The sequence below is a fragment of the Capra hircus genome, chromosome 8 (genome assembly GCF_001704415.2).
Source record: "Capra hircus breed San Clemente chromosome 8, ASM170441v1, whole genome shotgun sequence".
Taxonomy (NCBI): domain Eukaryota; kingdom Metazoa; phylum Chordata; class Mammalia; order Artiodactyla; family Bovidae; genus Capra; species Capra hircus.
The window spans coordinates 77942902-77967738 of record NC_030815.1 but is presented as its reverse complement, the minus strand read 5'-3'; the positions used below and the strand labels follow the sequence as shown (position 1 = coordinate 77967738).

Genomic DNA, 24837 nt, shown 5'->3' with positions numbered 1-24837 from the left:
AAAAAGCCTTTCATCAAAAACTGCTGATGTGACAGGTAGTGGATCAGATGCGCTAGGAACCTCCCAACCTCTCCACTGCTAAATTCACATCCAGGCAACATCCTTGGCATCAGAGAAGGGGGAAATCTCTGTACCAACATCATTGCTTAAGCATTAGAGCTGGAAAGTTGCAGAATATGTCCTTAACATTTAAGACATTTAAAAAAGAGTTTAAAGTCCACGGAGCCTCTTGTCTTTCTTTTTATCTTACGGCCAATATACTGCACCTCGCCACCCTTCACTTCCTCCCCTGTCCTGAGTTTGGTAAGTTGTGCACATTGTTGCCCCGGGTTGTCTTAAGACCTAAGCATTATATTTTCCCCATTATTCTTGGTGTTTTAGTCTCTCAGTCGTGTCCGACTCTTTGTGACCCCATGGACTATAGCCTGGCAGGCTCCTCTGTCCATGGGATTCTCCAGGCAAGAATACTAGAGTGAGTTGCCATTTTCTTCCCCAGGGGAATCTTGCTGACCCAGGGATCAAACCCAAGTCTCTTGCATTGGCAGGGGGATTCTTTACCACTGAGTCACTTGGGAAGCCCATAGATCTGTATATATTCCTGCAGTTTTATTGCAGCCATGCCAAGTTGCAAATGCATTATCTTCTCTGATGCTTGTCCAGTTTCCTTCTATCTATTAAGCTTTGTCTGCAGCTAATTAAAGGAAAGGTTTATGAATTGTGTCCCAATCTTGTATGGTATTTTTGAAGTCATCATAGACAATATTATAGATGATTGATTGTATCTGTTGTTTTGAGATGCGTATGGCACTGTATTAATTTGATGTCTATCATCACTCATGTTTCCATGTATTTTTAGATTAGGCTTCATGGTAAGATTTTCGGAGAGAAACAGTTGCTTGGGTGATAATTTTACATGAACACCATATTTCCAGACTGGAAAACTTAAGGAAGCTTCTTGATCTCGGCCAGGCTTAAGCAAGGCACGCTGAAGTTCAGATAGGGTGTTTCAGTGGAGGTGGGGGTAGACAGGGAATCTTCCTGTTATTTGCTGACTTATCCATGTAATGAGACAGAACAGAAAGTTGGGACAACTAAACTGCAATAATACCCTTAAAATTCCTCACTTTGCCTTAGTTCAGCAACCAATGACCCATTAAAGTACAAAGCTAAATAAAATCATCTGTTAGTAGAGATAAGCGTGATTGCTACTAGTCTGGTTATACAAACTGTGCCCCATTAAATTAAGCATGTGAGATGCAAAACAAACAGAACCAGCTCACAGTGGGCATGTGTTCAAGGCATTGGAGCAGCAGCTTTCTTAGTGTAATGTGGGTGTACAGTGCAATCTATTAAAACTCCTTGGAGTTTGGGGTCTGACTAGTGCATACGATTTCCAGGCACCTGTAAGACTTCTCATTTATCCGAATAACAATGAACATCTTCACTTGGGAACCTACTTGCTGCACAGCCTGGCCGTCTGGACTTCATAACCTAATGATATCTCCTTGCAGCACTGGGTTGGAGAGGCCTGCTGGGGTGAACTTCATCTGGGTTGCCCTTTCTTTGTTACTGTATGTACCTCATTTATCTTGGAAAGTAGAGGGACCTGTTTCTTGTCATTGAAAGAGTCCTGTGGGTTTGGAAAAGCCTCAAAGATAACATCAGCTCCCCATACAGCTCCTTTCCCTATACTGGAGGCTGATTCGGCAGTGTCTTGCCTGGTTAGCCAAGAATCTTCACCCTGCTCGGGAGATACACATCATTTTCCCCCTAGATTGCTCTGCATGCTTTGAAGCAAACTCCTTCCTCCTTCATCTCTTGGAACAACCAGAATAAAGCCAATAATACTGGTATGATTCATAGACACAAAGGCAGACCCCTAATAAACACAGCCAGGCCTGGAGATCACGTGGTCTGTGTGTGCGTCCCCAGCCCTCTGATGGCTGCCACATTCCCACCTGCACGTCCTCATCCACTTTGTCATCAAGAAGCTGCCGCTGCTGCTGCTGCAGGCTTGAAGGGGCCAAAATCAGCACACAGGGTCGACTGCCCGCAAATTGCTGAACAGCCAAGGATGACTCCTAGAGCAAGAATCCCTGCTTCTCTATGAGGCAGCAAATGGAGCCATAGCTCTCAGAGCACAAAGAGTTACACTTTCACAATTTAAGATCTTTTAGTATTAGATAAAGAAGCCCACTTCTCATCCAGAAGACATGCTGTATAGTTTCATTAATAACAGGCTGTAGAACAGGCAAAATGAATCTAAGCCTTAAAAAAATCAGAACAATGATTGTTTCTGATGAGGCAGTGGAGGGGATTGACTGGCAAGACACTTAGGAAACTTTATGGGGTGAGAGTAATGCTCTGGGTCTTGATGGGGGTTTGGTTACACAGGAGTAGGCATTTGTCAAAGCTCATTGAATAGGACATTTAGGACTAGGGTAATTCATTACATAAAAGTTTCATCTCAAAGAAATTAGGAGAGAAAGAAAGAAGGAGAAAGAGAAAGAGAAGAAAGAACAGATGGACGGAAGGAATAAAGGAAAGGAGAGAGGGAGGAAAGGCAGGAGAGAGGAAGGGAGAAAAAAAGAGAGACAGACCATAAATAAATATTGAACTCTAACTTTTGTTTGTTGATGTGTTTAGGGTTGAGGTGTCCTGTTGTCTGCAGCTTACTGTGAAATGCTTCTAAAAATGCATGGATAGATGATAAAGAGGTCTTCATTGGAGAATCCAGATGGGTTTATGGATGCTCACTGAACCATTCTTGAATCTTTTTGTTAATAAAATACAGGTAATGGAAGGAAGAAATCCAATTCTACTCTTTAGGAGTCAGTTCCAGAGTTGGTAATTTGGGGGATATGGCAAGGGAGTCTCACCCAGAAAGGAGACCAAGACATGAGAGGCAGGGCTATCGCAAACAATGGCGGTGCACACAGCTCGTCCTATACATTGCATGGATTCGGTTGCTTGCGGCCTCTCTCTCTCAGCTCTTCAGGACTGTAATATACAATTCTGCTTGGCAGCAGAGCTCAGATAACTTAAACAAGAAAAATGTCCTTTGGATAATTTGCAGACTTTGACCTGAAATAAGGGCAGATACATTTAGATATATGATTTGTTTTCTGGCTGCTGTGTTATTTCAAAGTATCCTTGTTACTGCTTGTGATGGAAAACGCCCCCACCATCAGGGAAATGAATCAGACTGGGTTACTAAAACCTTACCCTTCAGCTCTCCTGCCTAATATCCATCTTACTATCATATTGACCTAAGTTCACCTCTTAAAAAAAATTCTTTTAGTGTGATACATGCTGTAAAGAATTTTCTTCGTTTTTTAAAGCAGACTATATTGGCTGAGCCAAACAAGTTAAGTTACATCCCTGGACACCTTAACAAAACAGAGTCCTTTTAAAATTTCTATAAATTCTAATTTATAACTCTCAATTCTAAGGGCTAAAGAATGAGAACAAAGATATGAACATCAATAAAAATGACTGGTATTTGCTTTGGGATTCAGTCCTAGATAAGTGAGATAAATACATGAACCAACCATCTAGTGTTTCCTAGACGTATCCCACTTTCCTCTCAGATTAGCCCTTCTACTAAGTTCTAAAACCCAACCAGACAGAGAGCTGAGAAAAGAAGAAAAACCTGGAACTTGCTTTCCTAAGTGGCATGTCCATGGTAGTGTGTCAAGATTAAGTAAAATCAGAGTAAATATTACCATAACTCCCATAAGAGTTCATTTTACTTGAATATCCAGGGAATATATTTTTATACTAAAATATAACACATATATTCTTGGACAGAATGCAGAATTCCCATATTGTAGTAGACTGTTACTTTGGTGCCCTCAATATACTCTGACTCCTTATTGTCGTGTTCTTGTGTGAGCTCCTGGCTTTGAATCCAGACCAGCTCTAGGATCTAATTTAACCAATAAAGTGTAGTGAAAGCAAGACTCTGCTTGATCTAGACCCTAAAACTTAAGGCCTTTCAGCTTTCAACACTGTGCTGTAAAAAAAAAAAAAAGTTTGATTACCTTGAGTGTTTCATGCTGTGAGAAAGCACAAGCATCCATGTGCAGGAGTGCACGAGGAGGGGAACTGAGTGTCTTGACTGATAATCCTAGCTGAATTCCCAGCCAGCTATCACACAACTTGCTGCTGTGTGCAATAGACCACTTTGGACCTTCTTTAGGTCCAAGCCAACACTGTATGAAGTAGAAAACCTCCTGGTCAACCCACAGAATTGTGAGAATTAATCCACTGTTCTTGTTTTAAGCTGATAAATTTGGGGGCAGTTTGTTACTCAGAATTAGATAACCAAAGCTTATGTTTAAAAATAAAATGGGGGATTTCAATGAAATGTTAGAATTGAAAAAGGCATCTTACTTAGAATTATCCCCTGAGACCTCTATCTACCAGTGAAGGTAGTTCAGTGAAGATGATCGAGAAGCATTTCCTTAAAATGTAATTCACGAGAAGGTGATCCCCTAGATTCAGGTGTATTTCCTAGTTATTATATGATCAAGAGGAACCTAATGTCCAATGCCTTTGGTAAATGATCAGAGATAAGCATTTTTTAATCCTGCCTGTTCATACCAAGGTGATTGCTAGTGGGATCATTTCAAGAAATTATGAAGGTAGGAACCTCATTTATATTAGGCACTCTCTCCTGCTAAGTTGCTTCAGTCGTGTCCGACTCTGTGTGACCCCATAGATGGCAGCCCACCAGGCTCCTCCATCCCTTGGATTCTCAAGGCAAGAACACTGGAGTGGGTTGCCATTTCCTTCTCCAATGCGTGAAATTGAAGTCGCTCAGTTGTGTCTGACTCCTAGTGACCCCATGGACCGCAGCCTACCAGGCTCCTCCATCCATGGGATTTTCCAGGCAAGAGTACTGGAGTGGGGTGCCATTGCCTTCTCCGATTCATCTCCACTCTCTCCTAGTTATCTTATTATTCCTCCCTCAAATTACTGCTCTTCTAACTAAGAGCCTCTAGCCATATGGACAGTTGCAACTAATCCTAGACCAGGAGAAAAGATCAGGAAAGTCTGGTCTGTGTCTGTTATATCCAGGATAAAGAACCTAACGCCATGGCTAAGAAAGGGACTCTCACTCCACCAGTGCAACAAATGGCCCCTTCATAGCAAGACCCTTAACATCTCCCAGCCACATTAAATCTCTGAATTAGAAGCCCTTGCCCAGGTCAGGACCCATCACATGAGGATAGTAGGGGTCACAGTCATTAGCACCGATCAGTCACACCCTTGGACCCTATGCAGAGCACATGGTCAGAGCCTGAGAAATGGGAACCTGAAGTGACCCTAATTGAGGAAGAAAAGAATGGGAGACACAGGAGAACCTCTATTGACCACAATGAGCCATGCATTAATGCACTGCAAATCAGTGAAGGTGATTTGGTGAACCAGAGCAGGTGGATATTATTATCTACATTTTGTGCATATTGCGATGATGTTGACAAAGTACTTAGAATAGCAGCTGGCTCTTAATAAATAACCCAAGGCAGTAGCAATGAGTATTTTTTATTGTGTAGTTAATACCATTTTACAGAGTGGAAACTGAGGCTTATTATGATTATGTGACGTGCCCAAGATCACACAAGAGCAACTGTGTGGGGCCAGGATTAAAGCCTCAATCTGCCTGATGCCACTATCTCCATACTAGGAATAAGGATGATGTTATAAGGACAGTTGTTTCCTCTGGGAAATAGCTGAAAAAGTGACACCTTTAGACTATGCCCCAATGATATGTTAAAGTTATGTAGAAATTCAAAATACAAAAATTTGGGGGGTTGAGATGGGAATACCAGACCACCTGACCTGCCTCTTGAGAAACCTGTATGCAGGTCAGGAAGCAACAGTTAGAACTGGACATGGAACAACAGACTGGTTCCAAAAAGGACAAGGAGTACGTCAAGGCTGTATATTGTCACCCTGCTTATTTAACTTCTATGCAGAGTACATCATGAGAAATGCTGGGCTGGAAGAAGCACAAGCTGGAATCAAGATTGCCGGGAGAAGTGTCAATAACCTCAGATATGCAGATGACACCACCCTTATGGCAGAAAGTGAAGAAGAACTAAAGAGCCTCTTGATGAAAGTGAAAGAGGAGAGTGAAAAAGTTGGCTTAAAGCTCAACATTCAGAAAACGAAGATCATGGCATCCGGTCCCATCACTTCATGGGAAATAGATGGGGATACAGTGGAAACAGTGTCAGATTTTATTTTTGGAGGCTCCAAAATCATTGCAGATGGTGACTGTAGCCATGAAATTAAAAGACGCTTACTCCTTGGAAGGAAAGTTATGACCAACATAGATAGCATATTGAAAAGCAGAGACATTACTTTGCCAACAAAGGTCCGTCTAGTCAAGGGTATGGTTTTTCCAGTGGTCATGTATGGATGTGAATATCGGACTATGAAAACAGCTGAGTGCCGAAGAATTGATGCTTTTGAACTGTGGTGTTGGAAAAGACCCTTGAGAGTCCCTTGGACTGCAAGGAGATCCAACCAGTCCATTCTAAAGGAGATCAGTCCTGGGTGTTCTTTGGAAGGAATGATACTAAAGCTTAAACTCCAATACTTTGGCCACCTCATGCAAAGACTTGACTCATTGGAGAAGACTCTGATGCTTGGAGGGATTGGCAGCAGGAGGAGAAGGGGATGACAGAGGATAAGATGGCTGGATGGCATCACCGACTTGATGAACATGAGTTTGAGTGAACTCCGGGTTGGTGATGGACAGGGAGGCCTGGTGTGCTGCGATTCATGGGGTCGCAAAGAGTCAGACATGACTGAGCAACTGAACTGAACTGTTAAAAGCATTGAGGATATTTTAGAATGACATGAAGGGAGAAATTTTTTTAAAGATGTATTTTTAAAAAGTCATTACTCTCAGTGATTACAAATGAAGAAAGTTCATCCATGAGCCAATTAACTAACAGATAAAGGCTGACCTTTGCAAGGATTTCAACCAAAGCAGATTTTGTAACCCATGATTTGTCCTGATAATCGACTCAATCTTCTACTATTATCCTTGGACGTCTGGGGTCAGGTCAATTTCAGAGTGCATGACACTCTATGGATCATGCCCCACCCCTTAGGAATTTCTCTAGGGTCAGTGCCCAGGTGCTTGGTGATGAGTGGTGGAGACAGAAGTCTTCAGGTGCTCTGAGGTGGGAGAAGCTGGGTTTTCATCTTTTCTCTGCCACTTTCTCCTGAGGCCTCAAGTCTTACTTAAACTCTCCAAGTCTCATTCTTCTTATGCATAAGAAATTGCCTGAATGTGAACTTTATCTGAGATAACGTATGTGGAAACAGTTCATGGTAAGTCTCAAAAAATGTCCTTTCCTCCCCCCTTTCCAGAACTGGTTATGTCCCTCTCTAACATCTAAACCCAAGAATAACATTTTCTTCTTCTTTCTTTGCACTGGCTGACTTTAGTTTGCCTTGTTAACTACTTGGAAATTAATGAGGCAGAATTTATTTTGTTTTCTGTTCTACTCTGTGGTTTGTCAAGAAGCCATGTACCTTAAAAAATGGGTTTTGTCACTTCTTGTAAAATTAATTTGAATCTTAAGCAAACAGGACACAAAACAAGATCATGTGTCCTTCTTTTTCCCCATTATATCAAGAAAATAATTTGCAATCTCCAGTAACACTAATAAATAATCTTTCCCTTAAGGAAAAAAAAAGTATAAACTCAGTCCTTTTGTCTAATCCCAGTGTAGGAGATTTTTCTACTGGGGGTCCAAGCCAGAAAGCTGAAATCTAGATAACAAAGCAAAGCTAAGAATGGACACCACCATCTTGCTGGAGATGGTTACCTAATGTCCTAAGAGGCGTTGACTATCAACAGCCAGAAAGAGAAACAGCATCTGGGGCCACATGCAGGACTCCAGCTTTTACATCACTGATATATTTGGTCTGGCCATGAAAAGAACGCTCCAGAATAGCCTACAGTCAAGAGGCAGGGAGGCTGCCATTTTTGTTTTTGGGTATCAAATGATTTTCTTCCTGAACCTCAAATAATTTGACTCCAAGGCTTTACCAGCTGTCATTAAAGATGCTAGAGTATCATTTTTTAATTCCTTTGGCAGCAGGAAAACAGCTTCTCAAGGGGGGGGGGGGTCACTTAATTTCATGCTAGTCACTTGATGATGAATAGGTCTCTAGGTCTTTGGCAGCTGTTGGCCAGATTCTCACCACCAGGGGAGGATGCAGGATGATGGGAGATAAGCTCAAGTCAATCCTTAAAAATTCCTTTGCCTTGAAAGCTCACTTAGGGAAAGCCCGGCTTAAGGGGATGAGAAGAAAAAAAGCAACACACACATTTGGTTACAAAATACCAGTTTTGGCCTTAGCAAGAACCTCTTCCATTTCCTGAAATATGATCCATTTTCCTAAAATAAAATGTGTGAAGAAATGACACAAGTCATTGATTTTTCCCCCCCTTGGATGAACCACATACCTTCCGCCCAAGCAAAATTTATTCTCAGGAAGAGCGTCCAAACCCACGCGGAATCTCAATCTTTTGTTCAAACCCCACATACGTTTTACCCTCAGTAAGTTTAGGCAAAAACTGATAGCTAATGCTTTTCATTAAGCCAGTCAAGAAAAATTGCTTACCAGGTTTTACTCCTTCATCAGCCTAACTAATTACACCCATTCACGGTTCCTTTCAGACAGAGATTTCAAATTCCAACTCTCAAAGACTCACACCACCCAAGAGACATCTGCTTCCTGGCTCACTCTGTCTCCTTTTTATATTACCCAGCGAAAAATACCCAGTGGCCCAGAAAGTGCCAATTAAGCAAAACCGGGAGGAGAGAACTTCCAGGTTTCAAGCTGGTGAAGGGTCAGGCCAAGGAGAAGGTGTTGAGATAAAGGTCATGGGAAATGGTGAGATGAAAGACAGATTGGAATCTTCTCAGTCAACACACTCAGGGAAAAGCATTGGGCCTCCAGATTCCAGTGACCAGCCTCAGATACCTCTGCGTGGTGAAAACGGGCATAATGTGCACATGTTACTGAGGCAAAGTTGGCCTGAAACACGCTGAGGCACAAAGTTGGAGTGAGGGCTCCAAGGATGACAAAAGCATGAGGTTTGAGTGATAATAACTAAGGCTGAACTTGAACGCCAAGCCTAGATAGTTTTCAGGTAGCAATTCCATTTCTCCAAACCATTAAATCTGGGATATTTTGGAGATTCGGGGCCCAACAGCTCCACAAGCTTGGGAAGCAACTTCCCATTCACAGTCCAAACTAAGATACCATGGATCCCCTAAGTCCAAACTAGGGGAGGGAAGGAATAGAAGTTTGGGATTAGCAGAAGCAAACTATTATATATAGGATGAATAAACAACAAGGTCCTACTGTTGTTCCCTGCAGCACAGGGAACTATATTCAATATCCTGTGACAAACCATAATAGGAAAGAATATGAAAAAGGATATATATACATATGTGTAACTGAGTCACTTTGCTGTACAGAAGAAATTAACACAACATTGTAAATCAACTACACTTCAATAAAACTTTTTTAGAAAATAAAAAATATAGAAAAGCTTAAAAAAAAAAAGAAAATATGGGGATACAACTTCAATCTTATAAAGTCTAACCTTAACTTTCTCTCTAAGGAAAGTTCTCTGTTTGGGAACTGCATTAAATGAGTCCACACCAAATTCTTTATAGCAGTCACAAAGATCTACAAAATCATACAGTATTGAGTGAAAGAATGAAAATCTATTTCCCATGTGCAGTGTATTCTGAGTTCTTTGAAGATGTGATCTTTCTGGCTAAATAATCTATTGGTAGAAACAATGTAAAGAAGCAGAGCATCTTCAGAATCGCTGTTGGAAAACTATTTTGAACACTGGGTTTACAAAACCTCATAGGAAATACGTCCTCCTGATGCCTCTTTCTTCTAAAGCTGCCCAAGCTGACTTTTGTTTATGCTTTCAGCTTGGGGCTTTCGTAAGTGCATGGCATAGTGCTTCTCTAGATTATTAAAAGCAAATAAATAAATAACTTCTACTACAAGTTCATTTCAGGTACTCAATTTATTACAGCACAAAGAACACCAGTGTGGTTCACATTTATATTGCATCTTTAATAATAAACATCTAGGGGTACTGAAATTGTGCATGTGTGATAGCCATACTTCACAAAGCTGTGTAATAGCTGGAGATCCTGTTTTGAGGGCCCAATCTCACCATTTAAAGCTTGGTACCTTTTCAATGATTTGTCACTTGAATCTCATTTTTAAGGGATTATCAGAATACAGGCTTCTGGCCTTTCAGTTTTCAATTAGTGAGGTCATATTTTAAAGGCTTGGTAATTTTTGATCAACGAGTCACAGATTTCTGAATCGAGTAGCTTGAATGGGTGACAGTAATCTCTACTTCAGAGAGTTATAAAGTACTGGCTAGTCCAGGGCCACATCTCAGGCTAGCAAATGACCTAGTTATTTCCACTCTCTTTGGCTAAACTAGGAAGCAAGACAAGAGGCTTTTCCCACTAGTTTCCTTACCTCTCAACCACATCCAGGGTATATTTTATGCACTGCATATTTAGCTTTGTGGCATTAGTTTTTATGTTTAACATTTTGAGAAGGCACTTCGTTCTGAGAAATACAAATAGTGTCATTGCAAAATACCCTATTTGCACTGAAATATAATAAATAAAGAAAATGTATAAAATCACCCTTCCTGGCACTATCCACCATGTAATCAGTGTTAAGTGTCTGTGATCAATTGTGCCTAACAAATTGCTCAAGCACCATAAGCATTATGAAAAGACCACAGTTTTATTAAACACTGGAAATTATATTTTTCCCAGTGGTTTTACTGTAAGATAATGAACTCCCTGTGAGTGGTGGCAGAGATGCAAATTCAATTTTGCACAAGACTCACAAATACTATGATATATTATGCTGATGGAGACACGGTCTCTGTCTAGACAAAATGAAAAAATTGCCTCAGATTCAGTAAATGTGTATAATTAAGAAAATATGAACAGCTAATCATCAATATTGCATGCATGTTTGTATCTCCAGTCTTGTTTTTTTAATTTTAAATTATAGTTGAAAGTTGAACCTCTTCTTCTGGGTTTCAGATTTCACTTTTCAAAGAGACTATTGATATTGATGAAGCCAGAAGGCACCCTAATCAGGCTCCAAAATTGTACTAACTTTTCCTTAAAATTTTCTTTCAACCAAGTGGCATGCCTGGGTTTTAATTTATAAGAGCAGGCTTTATTACACAAATAAGCAGACATTGTCTGGGGGGACAAAACTGAAGCAGCTCTGATAGTTTTATTAATTTATTTGATTTACTTCTGGTTTCCCTTACCCAATCTTATTTATGTCAAAGTAAGTTGAAGTAGAATTCATTATGTAGTGAAATCCAATTTGAACACTTTTTATTGGGACATGGTGATTCAATCATTTCTCTCCTTAAATCCCATTATCTCTTCTCACATTATTTTGTACAGATCAAATCACATAAGATGAAATTCTAAAAGAAACTTAAGAAGTTGTGGACAGGAATGAAATAATATCTGAATAATTCCTTATACTATGAATACTATTATACCACAGTTAACATTCTTATCATTTTTCATTCTAGTAGCATATTTTCACTGAAGAAAATTAACTGAGTTAGCAAACTTTCCTAAGTAAACTTCTGAAGCAATGTTAGTTTCTAATTGTTTTGATATAGGATTAACAGAAGTACTGAATCTAATCTGACCCTGTTTGGGCATTTTGACATCTGGTTTATTATGTATATTAAAAAATTTGCCAAATTACTACCAAATCTTTTCCTGGTCCAATATCAGAGTTTAGGAACTCTCAAATTTTGATAACTTTAATAAAATGTTTGTGAAAAGCTATTTATTTCCCTGGGTCATTGTGTCAGGTATATTGTTACTATGTAGGGACTCCTCAAGTCATAAATGCATCTAGTTACTGAAGTCCATCTCCTTGTTAATTATTTAGTCATTTTCGCATGGAAACACTGAAGTTATACATAGAATGACAAGACTATCCAACCATATTATACCTTCCAAATCACAGTTCCTTTGCTTTAATCCATCATAAGTGAAATTATTTCCATCTTTAGAGACCTGTAAAAGCTCTGTGCAGACCAGAGAGGGTAGCCAAATCCAGCAATTCAAGTGAAAATGTTGCCTGACTTCTACTCCTAACAGAATCAGAGGGGAATTTAACTTGTTAGCCATGTCGGATGCCTGGTGAAGTACAGATGTATTTTTCTCCCAAAACTACAAGTACAACAATTATACATATGCATTCATGTGCTCCTTCAGTTATTCACCACATGTGCATTATGCAAAGTCCTGAACACTGTTTTAGGAGCTGGAGATGCCAAAGCACGTATGTGTCCACTGAACAGCCTGTGGTTGAAAACTTACAAAATTGTCATTAAGTCTTTCCATCTGCAATTTTCAATATCACTCAGTGACTGCTGCCACTCAATTCCTGGGTGAGACATGACTTCCTGAGTATACACATTAATCATCCAATATATGATTATACATGCTGAGCCTAATCTGAACTTGCATCCTCAACACTTCCCTATACCACCCATCCTAGAGTTTTCTTTGTTAAAGATTCCAGATAGTATTATTAGTCAGAGATTTGTTTAATTTCATTTCATTAGGAAACTTTTCCATATTGGCAAATGGGAGATACACGTAAAATACACACAATGCTTATTCCAGGGTAAGCAAAAGACTCATCAAATTCTCTTTGGAAATATTGCTTCTCTGAAGTCTCATCCTCTTTAGTCTCTCCAAGCCGCTCTTGGGCTGCACTTCCATAAATGCTAAAGGACTGCCCAAGTTTTGAAGGTTTGTGTTGACATATGCACGGAGGTTCAGGGGGCTTAGAAATCTCCAACAAAATTAGTTTGATTGTATCATTATTTGTTATGATGGCCTCTGAATGGCAACTGAATAATTCATACCCCAAACTATGATCTTTTCTAAGTTGTTTTTTAAAATTTATTCATTTTTAATTGCAGTATAATTGCTTTACAATGCTATGTTATTTTCTTCTAAGTTTTTTTTTTTTAAGATAATTAGGAAAGTAAACAGTGGGTCCGAAAGAGTTTATTCATTTTGGCTCACCTCACCATTCTTATTCACCTGCAGTTGTCATGCACAGTGAAGAGTCGCTATGTGATGTTTTGGGGGAGCATGTATTAGTCTACCTAATAGGAGACAAATATGAGGTCATACACACAAATCTGTGGGAGCAGATACACCCATGGTAAAGTAGATGCCTTAAAATAACAGCTCCTCGATGTCCCCTGACCTTATTGAATGTCCTGATGAATGCTCTTCTCATGGAAAAAGATGCCACTCATCAAAGTGATTCATGGTTTTTAAAAAGACCCCTTACAGGCTAAATATCTGCAAGAATCTCGACCCTTTTCGAACAGGCAATTTGGAAACATGGATCTTTGCATGGAAAATGAGAAAAAAAAAAAAAAAAAAAGAGTCATAGAAGGTGAACCAGAAATGTGACTCGTCTGCCCTACAAAATGTTCACACATGGCTGGCACTGAAATTGGCTGTCTGTAGAATGGTCATCATGAAAGCAATATTAGCCTGTGTCCTCTTGGTCTTTCTGGAGCAGGGTAACCTGGGAAGGTGCTATGGGTGCTTTGACACTTGGAACATTGCTTTATAAAGCTCAGTAAATGTGTGCACTTCAACTGGCTCCTCGAACTCTTGGCACTCTGGACTCTGTCTTTGGAGAAACAGATATCAAGCTCACCTAGGAAAAGTGATGTGCTTATCTTGGAGGAATGAAGGTGTTCAAGAAAGAGTCAAAGATCTATGATCTTTTCCTAGGATTTTCTGAAATAAGACCACAAAAAGGCAAACTTTTTAGAGTGGGCTGGGCAACGGGAAGGCTTCCCAGGTGGTGCCAGTGGTAAAGAACCCTCTGCCAATGCAGGAGATGTAAAAGATGCGGGTTCAATCCCTGGGTCAGGAAGATTCCCTGGAGAAGGACACAGCAACCCACTCCAGTATTCTTGCCTGGAAAATCCTGTGGACAGAGGAGCCTGGTGGGCTACAGTCCATGGGGTTGCAGAGTCAAACATGATTGAAGCAACTCAGCATGCATGCATGCATGGACGGGGTGGGGGAAGTAGGATTTGACATGATTTTAACTAGCAAAAAATAAAAGTGAGGGTTTATTATTATTTATTTATTTATTATTCATGAGTATTTACTATTTCTGGTAATGACTCCATCAAGGAGACCTACCTGCTGCCCCGGTGGGCTCTGCTAACCTTACATTAGAGACCGGGCCTGGGGTCAGTCTACCACTGGCTCCTTTCTCCTCTAACAATAAGCTCACTACCTGCCACCTGGCACTTCCCTGCCTGTGTGCTTGAAGGTTAACACACTCAGCTTACCTTGATCAGCTCCCATGAAAGGTGCAACACCAACAGTACAATTCCTCTTGCAGAGTTTGAAAATTGCTCTCCATTATTTTTGGAAAAGGTCAGCAGGAACCCTCAGCTGGAAAGAGCCCCAGACTTAAAGGAGGCCAACTGGGGACTGAACAGAAACTCTCCCACATTAGGACTATAATTTGGGTTCATTATTTCCCCTCCTAGCCTCTCTGAGCCTCAGTTTTCTCATCTATTAAACAGAGTAATAATATCTATCCTGTGGCGCTGACAGGGATTCATTTGTTTTTTATGTGAAAATGCAACTTGTAAGGCCTGGCACATAAAAGGCATTCGATATTGGTTGTTTTAGATAATCAAAAATGCACACATTACAAAAGGGGCTCATGGCATTAAGGAAAAGGCTGAGTGAAAATGGAGTATTTAAAATCTCAAAAGGTATATCTTGAATTTATCAAATCTCATACTAAAGTTCCAAATGTGGGAAAATGAAACAATATCTATTATCTAAATTTCACTTTTATTTTAAAATTTTATCCAATTTTTTTCTAGATTAATTCTCAATTTTGCTAAGATCTCCTGACCCTCCTCTCGTTTCTGCCTTTTTAAAAGAATCTTTCTCATTCTGTCTTTTCTTTCTTTCTCCTTCCCTTTCTTTGTTTCTTTTCTCTCTCTCTGTTTTTGGCAGTCTTGTTCATTTCCTCACTCTGGAGAGTCACATATGAAAAAAAGTCCATCAGAAGATGAGAGTGCCTGTCTGTGCAGATATTTCAGCAGACAGCACTGGATGGTTAGTGCTGGGGATGCTGAAGCTGGCTGATTCAGAGGAATGCATCTCCAGGGGCAGATGAGATGTGGGAAGGGAGAACAATTAGGTCAGGAATGCAGGAAAGAAGAGAAGCCTGAAAGCTAATCAGCCCAGCAGCTAATGTACACAAAATGGCATTTTGCAAAGACCAGAGGTTTACACAAGATCCTGGCCAGAAGGAGTCTGAGTCTAGGGCTGAGTTAAAGTGAGCAGAGTGAGATCCTTGCCCTGTGCAAAAAATTTAAGGGAATATCCCAGATTCAGTCATTAACATGAATAATGTTTTTTATTCTCCATTATTTATTATCACTTTTTCATTGAGTTGATGAACAGTATCATATAAGTTTAGGTGTACAATATAATGATTCACAATTTTTAAAGATTATATTCCATTCATAGTTAGTATAAGATATACTAAAATATTAAAGCATTACAATTAATGTTTTAATGCCATGTTTTTAAAAACTAAACATTAAAAAAACAGTTGTGAAGGAAAAAATATGAAAATTTTAAAGCCAGGATTTGACCTTGGATTTGTAGCACTCACCCTAATCCCTGCTTTCTTAAGTCTGTCTATTACTAATTTTGAAATTTTCTTCATAGGTTTTTCATTAATTTTTGTCTTTTAAAATATTGCATTCAAATGTGATTTATCTTGATGGCTGATATTCTTTGGTGCTCCTTTACATTCTGCACTTTAATTGAGGGCCTCACCCATATTACCTTAATGCTGGCTCTGCCGGGTGCAGTGGGGGCTGTTTGAAAGCCCAGAGGAGCTGCTTGGGAGCTAAATGGGAGTTAATGGAGACAACTTCTAGGATGCTGTTGGTAGTGCTTTTAGGAATCCCAATACTGAACTAAATTCTCAAGTTTACGTAAGAATAATTATTAGTTGGTGATAAAAAGTAGGCAACGGACACCACAAATCTGACACTCTTGTCTTTATTGGCATAAGAGTTTGGCTCTGAATGATTAACTACATCACAAATTCCAATACAACAGATTTCATTTCCATCAACGAGCCTCTATAGTAAAGATTTCCAAGCTCCATTATCATTCATACATATGTGGGACAAGCCCTGGAGATTCTAAACATAGTAAAAGAATGCAGATCATGTTTCAGGCCTACTCTCTTCAAACATAAGAGAGGGAAATAAAGTTAAGCAACAAGGCGATGGCACCCCACTCTAGTACTCTTGCCTGGAAAATCCCATGGATGGAGGAGCCTGGTGGCCTGCGGTCCATTGGGTCGCAAAGAGTCAGACACGACTGAGCGACTTCACTGTCATTTTTCACTTTCATGCATTGGAGAAGGAAATGGCAACCCACTCCAGCGTTCTTGCCTGGAGAGTCCTAGGGACGAGGGAGCCTGGTGGGCTGCCGTCTATGGGGTCACATAAAGTCGGACATGACTGAAGTGACTTAGCAGCAGCAGCAGCAATGAGCAGAGTCCCCTCCCTATCCCACCTCCGCAGATCCTGGTGCAGCATCAGAGGGCAGAGCTGCTGAGATCAGCACTGCAAGGCAGCAGGCAGGAGCCCAGCAAGCAGTAAGAGGCTCATTGCTTGTTGTGGGGAAGCAGGAAGACCTTCAAGACAAGACCACACTAACACTCAGACTGGGTGCCCCTTAGCTGAAGTGTCTCCTTGGGGAACGTCATCAATGTGAATTCACACAAGCCCCCTCTTTCCAAAGGTGGGCATAAGGTATGAGGATGACACCGATTCATCCCCAGTCCTACAACCCCTCCCTAGCTTGGCCCGCACACAGAAGCTTGGTCTTTGATAACACAGAGCTCTTCTAAAAGAACAAAAGAGGGCCTCCTGGGATGTCAACACCAAGGACCATACTCACATATCAGTGATCAGACCCCAATCTGGCTAAGATTCACTTTAATTTGAAACTTGGAATTCAATGTGCAGGAAACAGCAGAGAGTATACACAAACGCAGAGAAGACACATGGTTCAGGAAGTGAGTGATATGGTTATTCCCTCTGCTACTTGGCCATCAACTTCCTCAAAGTCCAGGAGTTCAGGAATCTACAGCAGAGCTCCTGGTCATCAAAATCTTCCTAGTTTTCCTCTTCGGAGGCCAGTGCTAATAAAGGTCTAGGTAGGGCTCAAGGCAAACTAAAATCTTATATGTACACAAGGAAATTTTAGTCAAAATAAAGGTTCTTAAGAGAGAGGAAAATATCCTAAAAATGACAACACTTGGGAAAGAAGAAAATGGCCCTCTCTAAATAAGGGTTAATGAGTGATACAGAAGCAAAACTGCTTCTCTGGATATCAGGTGTTGGCATTAACTGAACTAGGAATAAGGATGAAATGTCATCATTAGCATCATGGTTTCTGAACGTTCATACATAGAGAAAAGGAGGGAGGGTGATAGAATGATATGAACAAAGGAATTTATATTTATGGGCCAGAGGAAGGAAAGCCAGGATAGAGACAATTTGAGGCCAGTTAGTCCAGCTGGCCGGGTACTCTATTAATAGAAAGTAGGAATTCGTCCCTGGGTAACAGTTTCTCTCTGTTCATTAGCAACAGACTAAAGGCCAACCCACTTGTAAAAGTAAACTCTTTTCAGGAACAAGGGTGGAGATGAGTATTAGGCATGAGAGCATAAATGAATCTGAAAATCCATCCTTCTTTCAGGAAAATATGTCGGAGACATATGGAGACCAGCTCTTTTAATATAATTAGATAGTGTGGCATTGTATCCTGTCCCCCCCGTATCAACCACTTATTGGAACATTAGGAATATAGCACTTAGTCTAAATGCCATCATTATCTAATAATCACTTGGGTTCCACTTTAATGCACCCAGAAGGTCAACAGCGTGGTTAAATAAATTTGCTAAATAATAGCAACAGGGTAAAAAGAATGTTGATGTCTACCCATATTCATAGCATGTACAGGAACTGATGAAAATAATAGAGAAACTAGACATTAGATTATTGTTTTCTTTCTAGAATTCCTCTTTGGCTCCCCACCCCCTTTGGTTCAACACTGAACAAATCTAACTTCTTACATATCATAGGAATCTATGTATTCTGGAATTACTTTTAGAACCTATCTACTTTAATAGGACTCTGCAAAATACCAACTTTGAACCACTCCAGTATGTCATACTGTTGATAGAGGCCCACTGTACAGAACCCCAGCTTAGGCCTTGATGCTTGAGACATTAGAAGAGGAAGCCTTTCATGAGAAGACTCATGAGGAAATCTCATGAAGAGATGACTGGGCCACTGACTGCATCAAGTTTAGGTAAGGCAGGATGTCTAAAGAGAGACTCCAATTTATCAGAGGTCCTTGCACAGCCCAGGAATCCTGGGCAGAAGAAAAGGCATCTCTACATAGTGGAAAGCAAATCAGATGTAACCAGCCTGACCCTTTCAGATCCAGGACTCCTGGCTCTCTGAAAGGAGCTAGCCTGCCAGGGTGAAGAACTAGGAGGCAGAAAGAGATAATCTGCTCCAGCTGAGCAGTCAGCTACGTCTGGAGTCATGCAGAGAGCTGATCCTAAACTGAGGCACTCAGGCTTCCTTGGCAAAAGAGGGAGCCTTCTGCTTCCCAAGTCCTCTCAGCCTCCAACACAAGGTTTGTCTCCTCTGTAACACTCACCTTGTAAAAGCTGAGCTCCTCTGGATTAAGAGTCACTCGAAACCTGACCTGCTAAGGTCAGCCCAGCCCACTTCTGTCTTAACTCCTATATTGTTGTTGTTTACTCACTAAATCATGTCCAACTCTTTGTGACCCTGTGGACTGCAGCATGCCAGGCTCCTCTCTCCTCTACTATCTCCTGGATTTTGCTCAAATCCATGTCTACTGAGTCAGTGATACTATCTAACCATCTCATCCTCTGCTGTCCCCCTCACCTCCTGCCCTCAGTCTTTCCCAGCAGCAGGGTCTTTTCCAGTGAGTGAGCTCTTCATATCAGGTGATACTCCTATGTATAACCAAGCAAATAGAAGATCTGACACCAATAATAATACACCCAGTGAGCTTCCTACAGACTTTCCAACACAATTCACCCAAGACAACGCATTACTGGAGAGATATGAACAAAGCCCAGTACAAACAAAGGCCAGGGTTCAAGTGGTTAGACTTTATATCGTAGGAGGTTAAAATGACAGCCACAAGATGACAAAGTTTGATATCCAAATGATATTATCAGTAGTTATCTCTGTTAGAATTGTAGGTAAGTTTTTATTCCATCTTTGTTTCTTATGTTTTCCAAATTTCCTTCTATAACCTACAGTATATATTTTTAAAGAATTGCATTTTAGGGACTCTGAAGGCGTTTTGGTGAATGAAGACTTAATTCTGTCTTACTAGCAGAAATCAATCATCAGAGCTAAGCCAACTAGGGAGATCAATCCAATATGATTTGCCCAAGACTGTCTTGTTTTAAAAGAACCTCCGCAACCCTGGTTGGCGGGGGGGGGGGGGGGGGGGCGGGGTACAGTTACTGTTATACTGACATGTACTTCTCCTTTGGACCACAAATACTACCTTCTAACTTTTACCTCCCTGAGGGAGCTCAGGCATTCAGAAATACACTGCATCCTCTCAGCCAAAGGAAGCGGGCTCAGACAGCGAGCACCGTGAGCACTTTGGGCTGCTGTCTCCATCTCAGGAGGCTGCTTTACTCCTAGAGGCTAAGCCCGAAGAGGGAGATTGCCTTTTGTGGTTGGCTATCAGGTTGAAATGAGAAGTAGATCTCTCTCCAATTCTTTCCTGTCCATGGTGTGGAGCAAATTCATCTTACATACTTCAAGAGAAATATCCACTATCAAGGGGCTTCCCAGGTGGCGCTAGTGGTAAAAAATCCGCCTGCCAACGCAGGAGATGTAAGAGACATGGGTTCCACCCCTGTGTTGGGAAGATCCCCTGGAAGAGGGCCTGGCAACCCACTGCAGTATTCTTGCCTGGAGAATCTCACGGACAGAGGAGCCTGGCAGGCTACAGTCCATAGGGTCTCAAAAAGTCTAACATGATTGAAGCGACTCACCATGCACACACTTACCAATGGCCATGATAAAGAGCAGACAAAGAAACTACAGCAGAGTGAAGGAAGGGCAGTATGGCTGTACCTCATAAGGAGGGCTGGCATGACGACAAATCTGAGAAGGAGCCCAACCGTGGTGGCTTACCCTCTCTAGCTGGCAGAATTAGTTAAGACAGAGAAAATCTGCACTTCACAAAGAGAAAGCCTGCACTCTGTGACATTAGCTGCCATGAAGGATTGAGCTATGAGCAAGCATCACATCCAAGAAAAACTCCCCTTCTGTCATCTCTACTTAACCACAGGGAGCACTCAGTGTTCAAAGCATCTGGGTAACAGGAGCTCCCTAGCAACATAAGAGGCTCCTCTGCGTATGTTTGCTGAGCTGGTTGTAGTCCCCAGTCTGCTGGCACATGTGAGAGTGACCAACCGGAAACCAAAATGGTGGTGCATTTGATTAGATTCATCCTGCTGGTATCCCTCTCCAGTTGGGCTGGGCTTTGGAAAATATCCAGAACAAACACTGTAGAATCCTGCATCTGCTCGGATGCTTCTAGCACATCAGTGATGATTTGGTGAAACTGAACTGAACTGTCTGGTGTGTGAGAGGGTACATAATTTCCTCTTGATTGGCCAATGATGTGGAAGTAAAATCAGAATATCACTCTGAGTGTTTCTGTGACCTAAATCCATAATAGTTTTTTTTTTTTTTTCCTTTTTTAGCCATTAAAGGTAAGATGGAGTGTTTTCTCTAAGAGGTCTTGGTATCCTATAATTGGGTGATATTTCTTTTTTGATAACAAGTCATATCACCCAGGGGTCAAACGCTAATAGAATGAAATCTCTTATTTTACATAGTCATAAATGTGTTTGAATTTTCTTCTCAGAGGAGTTTTTAACATGTCTTACATTGTACATATAATTCTGCAGCATGTATTTATTTCCTTTCTACAAGGAAACTCAAGTTGCTTTTTTTAAACATTATTTGATAGCTTCTTACCATCTCCTCTGGAGTTGAAAGGAGAATATAGTATCAAGCTGTGATAGCTAGCAGTGGGAAACTATGGCACCAAGAGACAGAGTTGGATTGGGACTTCACAGAGTCTATGAGCAGTGTACCATGAAGACCCCCATGAGATGGGTTGTCAGCCCACTGTGCCATAAATGAAGCAATTTCTAAGGATCCTAAAATAACTGCATTCTCTCGTCCCTAACACTCATGCTGGGCAAAATAGACCTAGGTTATTTTTAAAGTGCAGGCCATAGCCTTCAGAGGGATATAAACAGTTCCCAAAGCAGCTATCTTTTGGCCAATTAAATACTTAGAAGCAAACGTACTTTTGAAAGACAAAATTAGCAGGCAAAGGACATAAGAAAGTGCTAAAGCAATTGTTTCTGCCTGTTTTTAAACCCTATCAAATGGACCATCAAAATGGACCATGGGCACAGATTGCACTGAAGTCTGAAGATAACCTCCAATAACTCTCAACCCTTGATCTGATGAGCTCCTGGGGTCTTGGATATACTTCAGAACTTTTGCTCAGGTGTACTCAAAGTAATGTTACAAATATGTTCAAAACCTCTGCAGTTCTGTGAAAAATACCACTTCTATTACCTCCCCTGGCTGGTAACACAATGACAGTGTAGGTATGGCAGCTAAGAGGATCAACAGGGGTGCCCTGCATGATCTTTTCAACTACTGTGAAAACATTCTGTTCCTTTATTATGTTTTATTTTCTTCGTCTTTGCTGGTCTATGAATCTGTGCTTATCTACATAGTTACCTAATAAGCATGTAACCAATGGGAACACACACACACAAACGTATACACACACACAGACTATAATAGTTAGAGGAGCATGATGTACTCTGCAGGAAATCAATCAATGTCCATTTCATTGGAAATGAAATCAAAATGGGGAAAAGTCAGAATTCCTTATCTGCATCTTCCACAGAGAGTTAGTTACTAGCCCTAGATACACAGAGAGGGCATGCGCTGTAAGAACAAACACATACAGTACATATTTAGAGACAATTCTCATTTAATGTAGACCCTCCACCTAGGATTCTAGCTAATTTATAAGGCTGCTCTAGGAAAGACACAATTCTAGAGATGACAAGTCTATGCCATTTGCCTTTCCTGAAGGGGAAGCTATAACGCATTCCCACCCTTCAAAAGAACCCAAGACTGATGATTCAGGGGTATTGTTGGTTAGGGTGGGTTTTCTTTCTTTCTCTTTTTTCCAGTTCAGAAGTTGTGTTTCCATTGTACCCTGTCAAAAATGTTCTTAGAAGACAAGGAGAGAGGACAGTAGCAGAGCTGCCCTTGAGCCAAGTTGGTCAGTCCTACTAGGAAACAACCCCGTGTGGTCAGATGACATGGTTTTCAGACACGTCTACACAGACTAGTTGAATTAAAGACCAACTGCAGCCTTGATGTCGCTGAGCTCCTCAGCTCCATCTTGCCATCCTGATTGATCGAGGAGATGGGTCTATAGTTAAAGTGGCATAGCACTCTGAGGGCTTAGTCATTAGAGCACACTGCTTTCTCTTGGGAAGGCAACTTCTTGCTTGGCTAGGTTTTGGAAGCTAAGGAGTGACGTCAAGATGTTGTCTGGCCAGAATTTGCAGATAACCATAGAACTCTTCTCCTCCATCAGGCATGGATTTAGCCTCCTTTAGTTCCTGCAGTGACACAGGAGCCTCCAAATACCAAATTATTATCAGGCGGTCTTGGGGGAACCTCTGGGCCCTGCAATAAAGTAGACAGACTTGCTATTGGAAAGTGCTCGGGAGCAATTCAGCCTTGTTCAGATTGTTCTAAAATCCTGCAAACCACCTCTAGACTTTGAAAACCTCTCATAGCTCCTGAAAGTGAAAAAGTACTTTGGGGGATATAAATTAGCATCAGCCTTCACTCAAATAATCTTACACAACATTTAAAGAAATATGGCTTAATCATGATTTTTGGTTCACTTGTTTTGTTTTTAGAACAAAGTTACACAAGCAGGGAGCCTGTGTCACTTTGGACAAGCTACTTCTGAGCACTGTCTGTAAAATCAACTGTTTGTATTCATTGATATTTAAAGTCATAAACAGTTGGTGTATTAGTGACCAAATATGATTTGTGCTGATGTATTTTGTTGGTTCCACTCATTGTTTTAAATCTTGGAGATCTCACATTAAAAAAAAAAAAAAGCGTGCTCTCTCTGGAACATTTGGAATATCTGGTAATACCAGGCCCATGTTCCATCATGATCTTCACCACACCATGTCATCTTTCTGATCCAGCCTGTTTCTCATATTGACCCTACAAGTCACTGGGGTTTAGGATGCTTGCCCTAATCTATCCTAACCTTGTGCCTTGTAATTACACAATGTCTTTCAACACTGGCCTCCCCAAGGAGACTCCCTGTGGGCAAGGAACAAGCCATCATTATCACCCAATTTCCAATTCTTAATATTGTAGGAGTATTGTGGGTAGTCGATAAATATGTGATGAATTGAACTTCACTTTCCACATTAGATTCTTATAATTCAGTGAAGTATGATGGGATCTCTGTTTGTAAGATCATGCATGTATTCTAAAGCCAACATCTTTGAATAGCAGGAAGCTTTGGGAAAGAGAAGTAAATGTGCTGGTTTGTGACCCAAGCCTCTGACGGGTCCATCAGAGACTGTATGTTTCATGTGATATTTTGCTTTAAGCACATGAAGAAAGTTCCACACTTTTTCTGAGAGCTTCTTAAATTTGTTTTTCATATGTAACCTATCCAATTTCTTGGAAGAGCCCTTCTTTAAAGGCTAGCTGAGAAAACATTTGAAGGGAATAAGTTAACTGAAAGCCAAGCTACCAAAATTTCATGGGCCTATAGTAACAAATCCCTCTCTTTCTGTATGTCAGATCTATGCATTTTGAATATTTTAATTTCTGAATGACTACAATTAGGATCCTCAAAGAAAAGATTCTTTGTTAAAGGCTTATTTCTGCTAAAATTTTATCTGAATCTACTTAAACTGGTTAATATGTAAAAAATTCATTCAACATTTAAATATCTATGTCGGTAAGTTTAATAAGAATAGACCCAATGAAAAACATTCAATGTGAAGGTCATTACACTTGTTACAAGTCTGTTAGTAATTGATATTTCAGTAATATATAGCCATATCTGGTCAACATCTGGCCCACATCAGAGACAAATAGTGTCCCATGTTATCATGAAGTAGTTCAATGGGTATAATTTCTGCTCTCTAGGAGCTTACAGTCTAACCTGGTTTTAATCAAGACTACAGAAACATATACCAGAGTGGTAACACCTAGGGCTTCACAAAAGGCATCAGACACACTGAAGATAAAGGAAAAAAAATATGGGGTAAAGAATGACATTTAAGAAAAGGTAAAGAGATAAGAGAAGTAAATTGCTTCTTCATTCCCATTTCCTTGAAAAAGAATTTATGGAAGATGTGTTATTATAAGTGTTCTTAAAATCATGAAAGAGCATATGGCTTGATGCTTGAAAGAAAGAAAATTTCTGCTAGTAT

General features: G+C 40.6%; 1 protein-coding gene across 10 annotated transcripts in view; it reads right to left on the bottom strand.

Annotated features, from left to right (window-relative positions):
* NTRK2 (neurotrophic receptor tyrosine kinase 2) overlaps positions 1 to 24837 on the bottom strand; it is a 402024-nt gene that overhangs the window by 147060 nt on the left and 230127 nt on the right. For 2 of the 10 annotated variants that reach the window (XM_018052432.1, XM_018052433.1), the window contains one exon: positions 20264 to 23047. The exons of the other annotated variants lie outside the window; for them this stretch is intronic. In XM_018052432.1, coding sequence (XP_017907921.1) covers positions 23019 to 23047 — 29 coding nt within the window. In that variant the 3' untranslated portion in view covers positions 20264 to 23018. Of the gene's footprint in view, positions 1 to 20263; positions 23048 to 24837 lie in introns of those variants that run through there. 10 annotated transcript variants of the gene reach the window in all.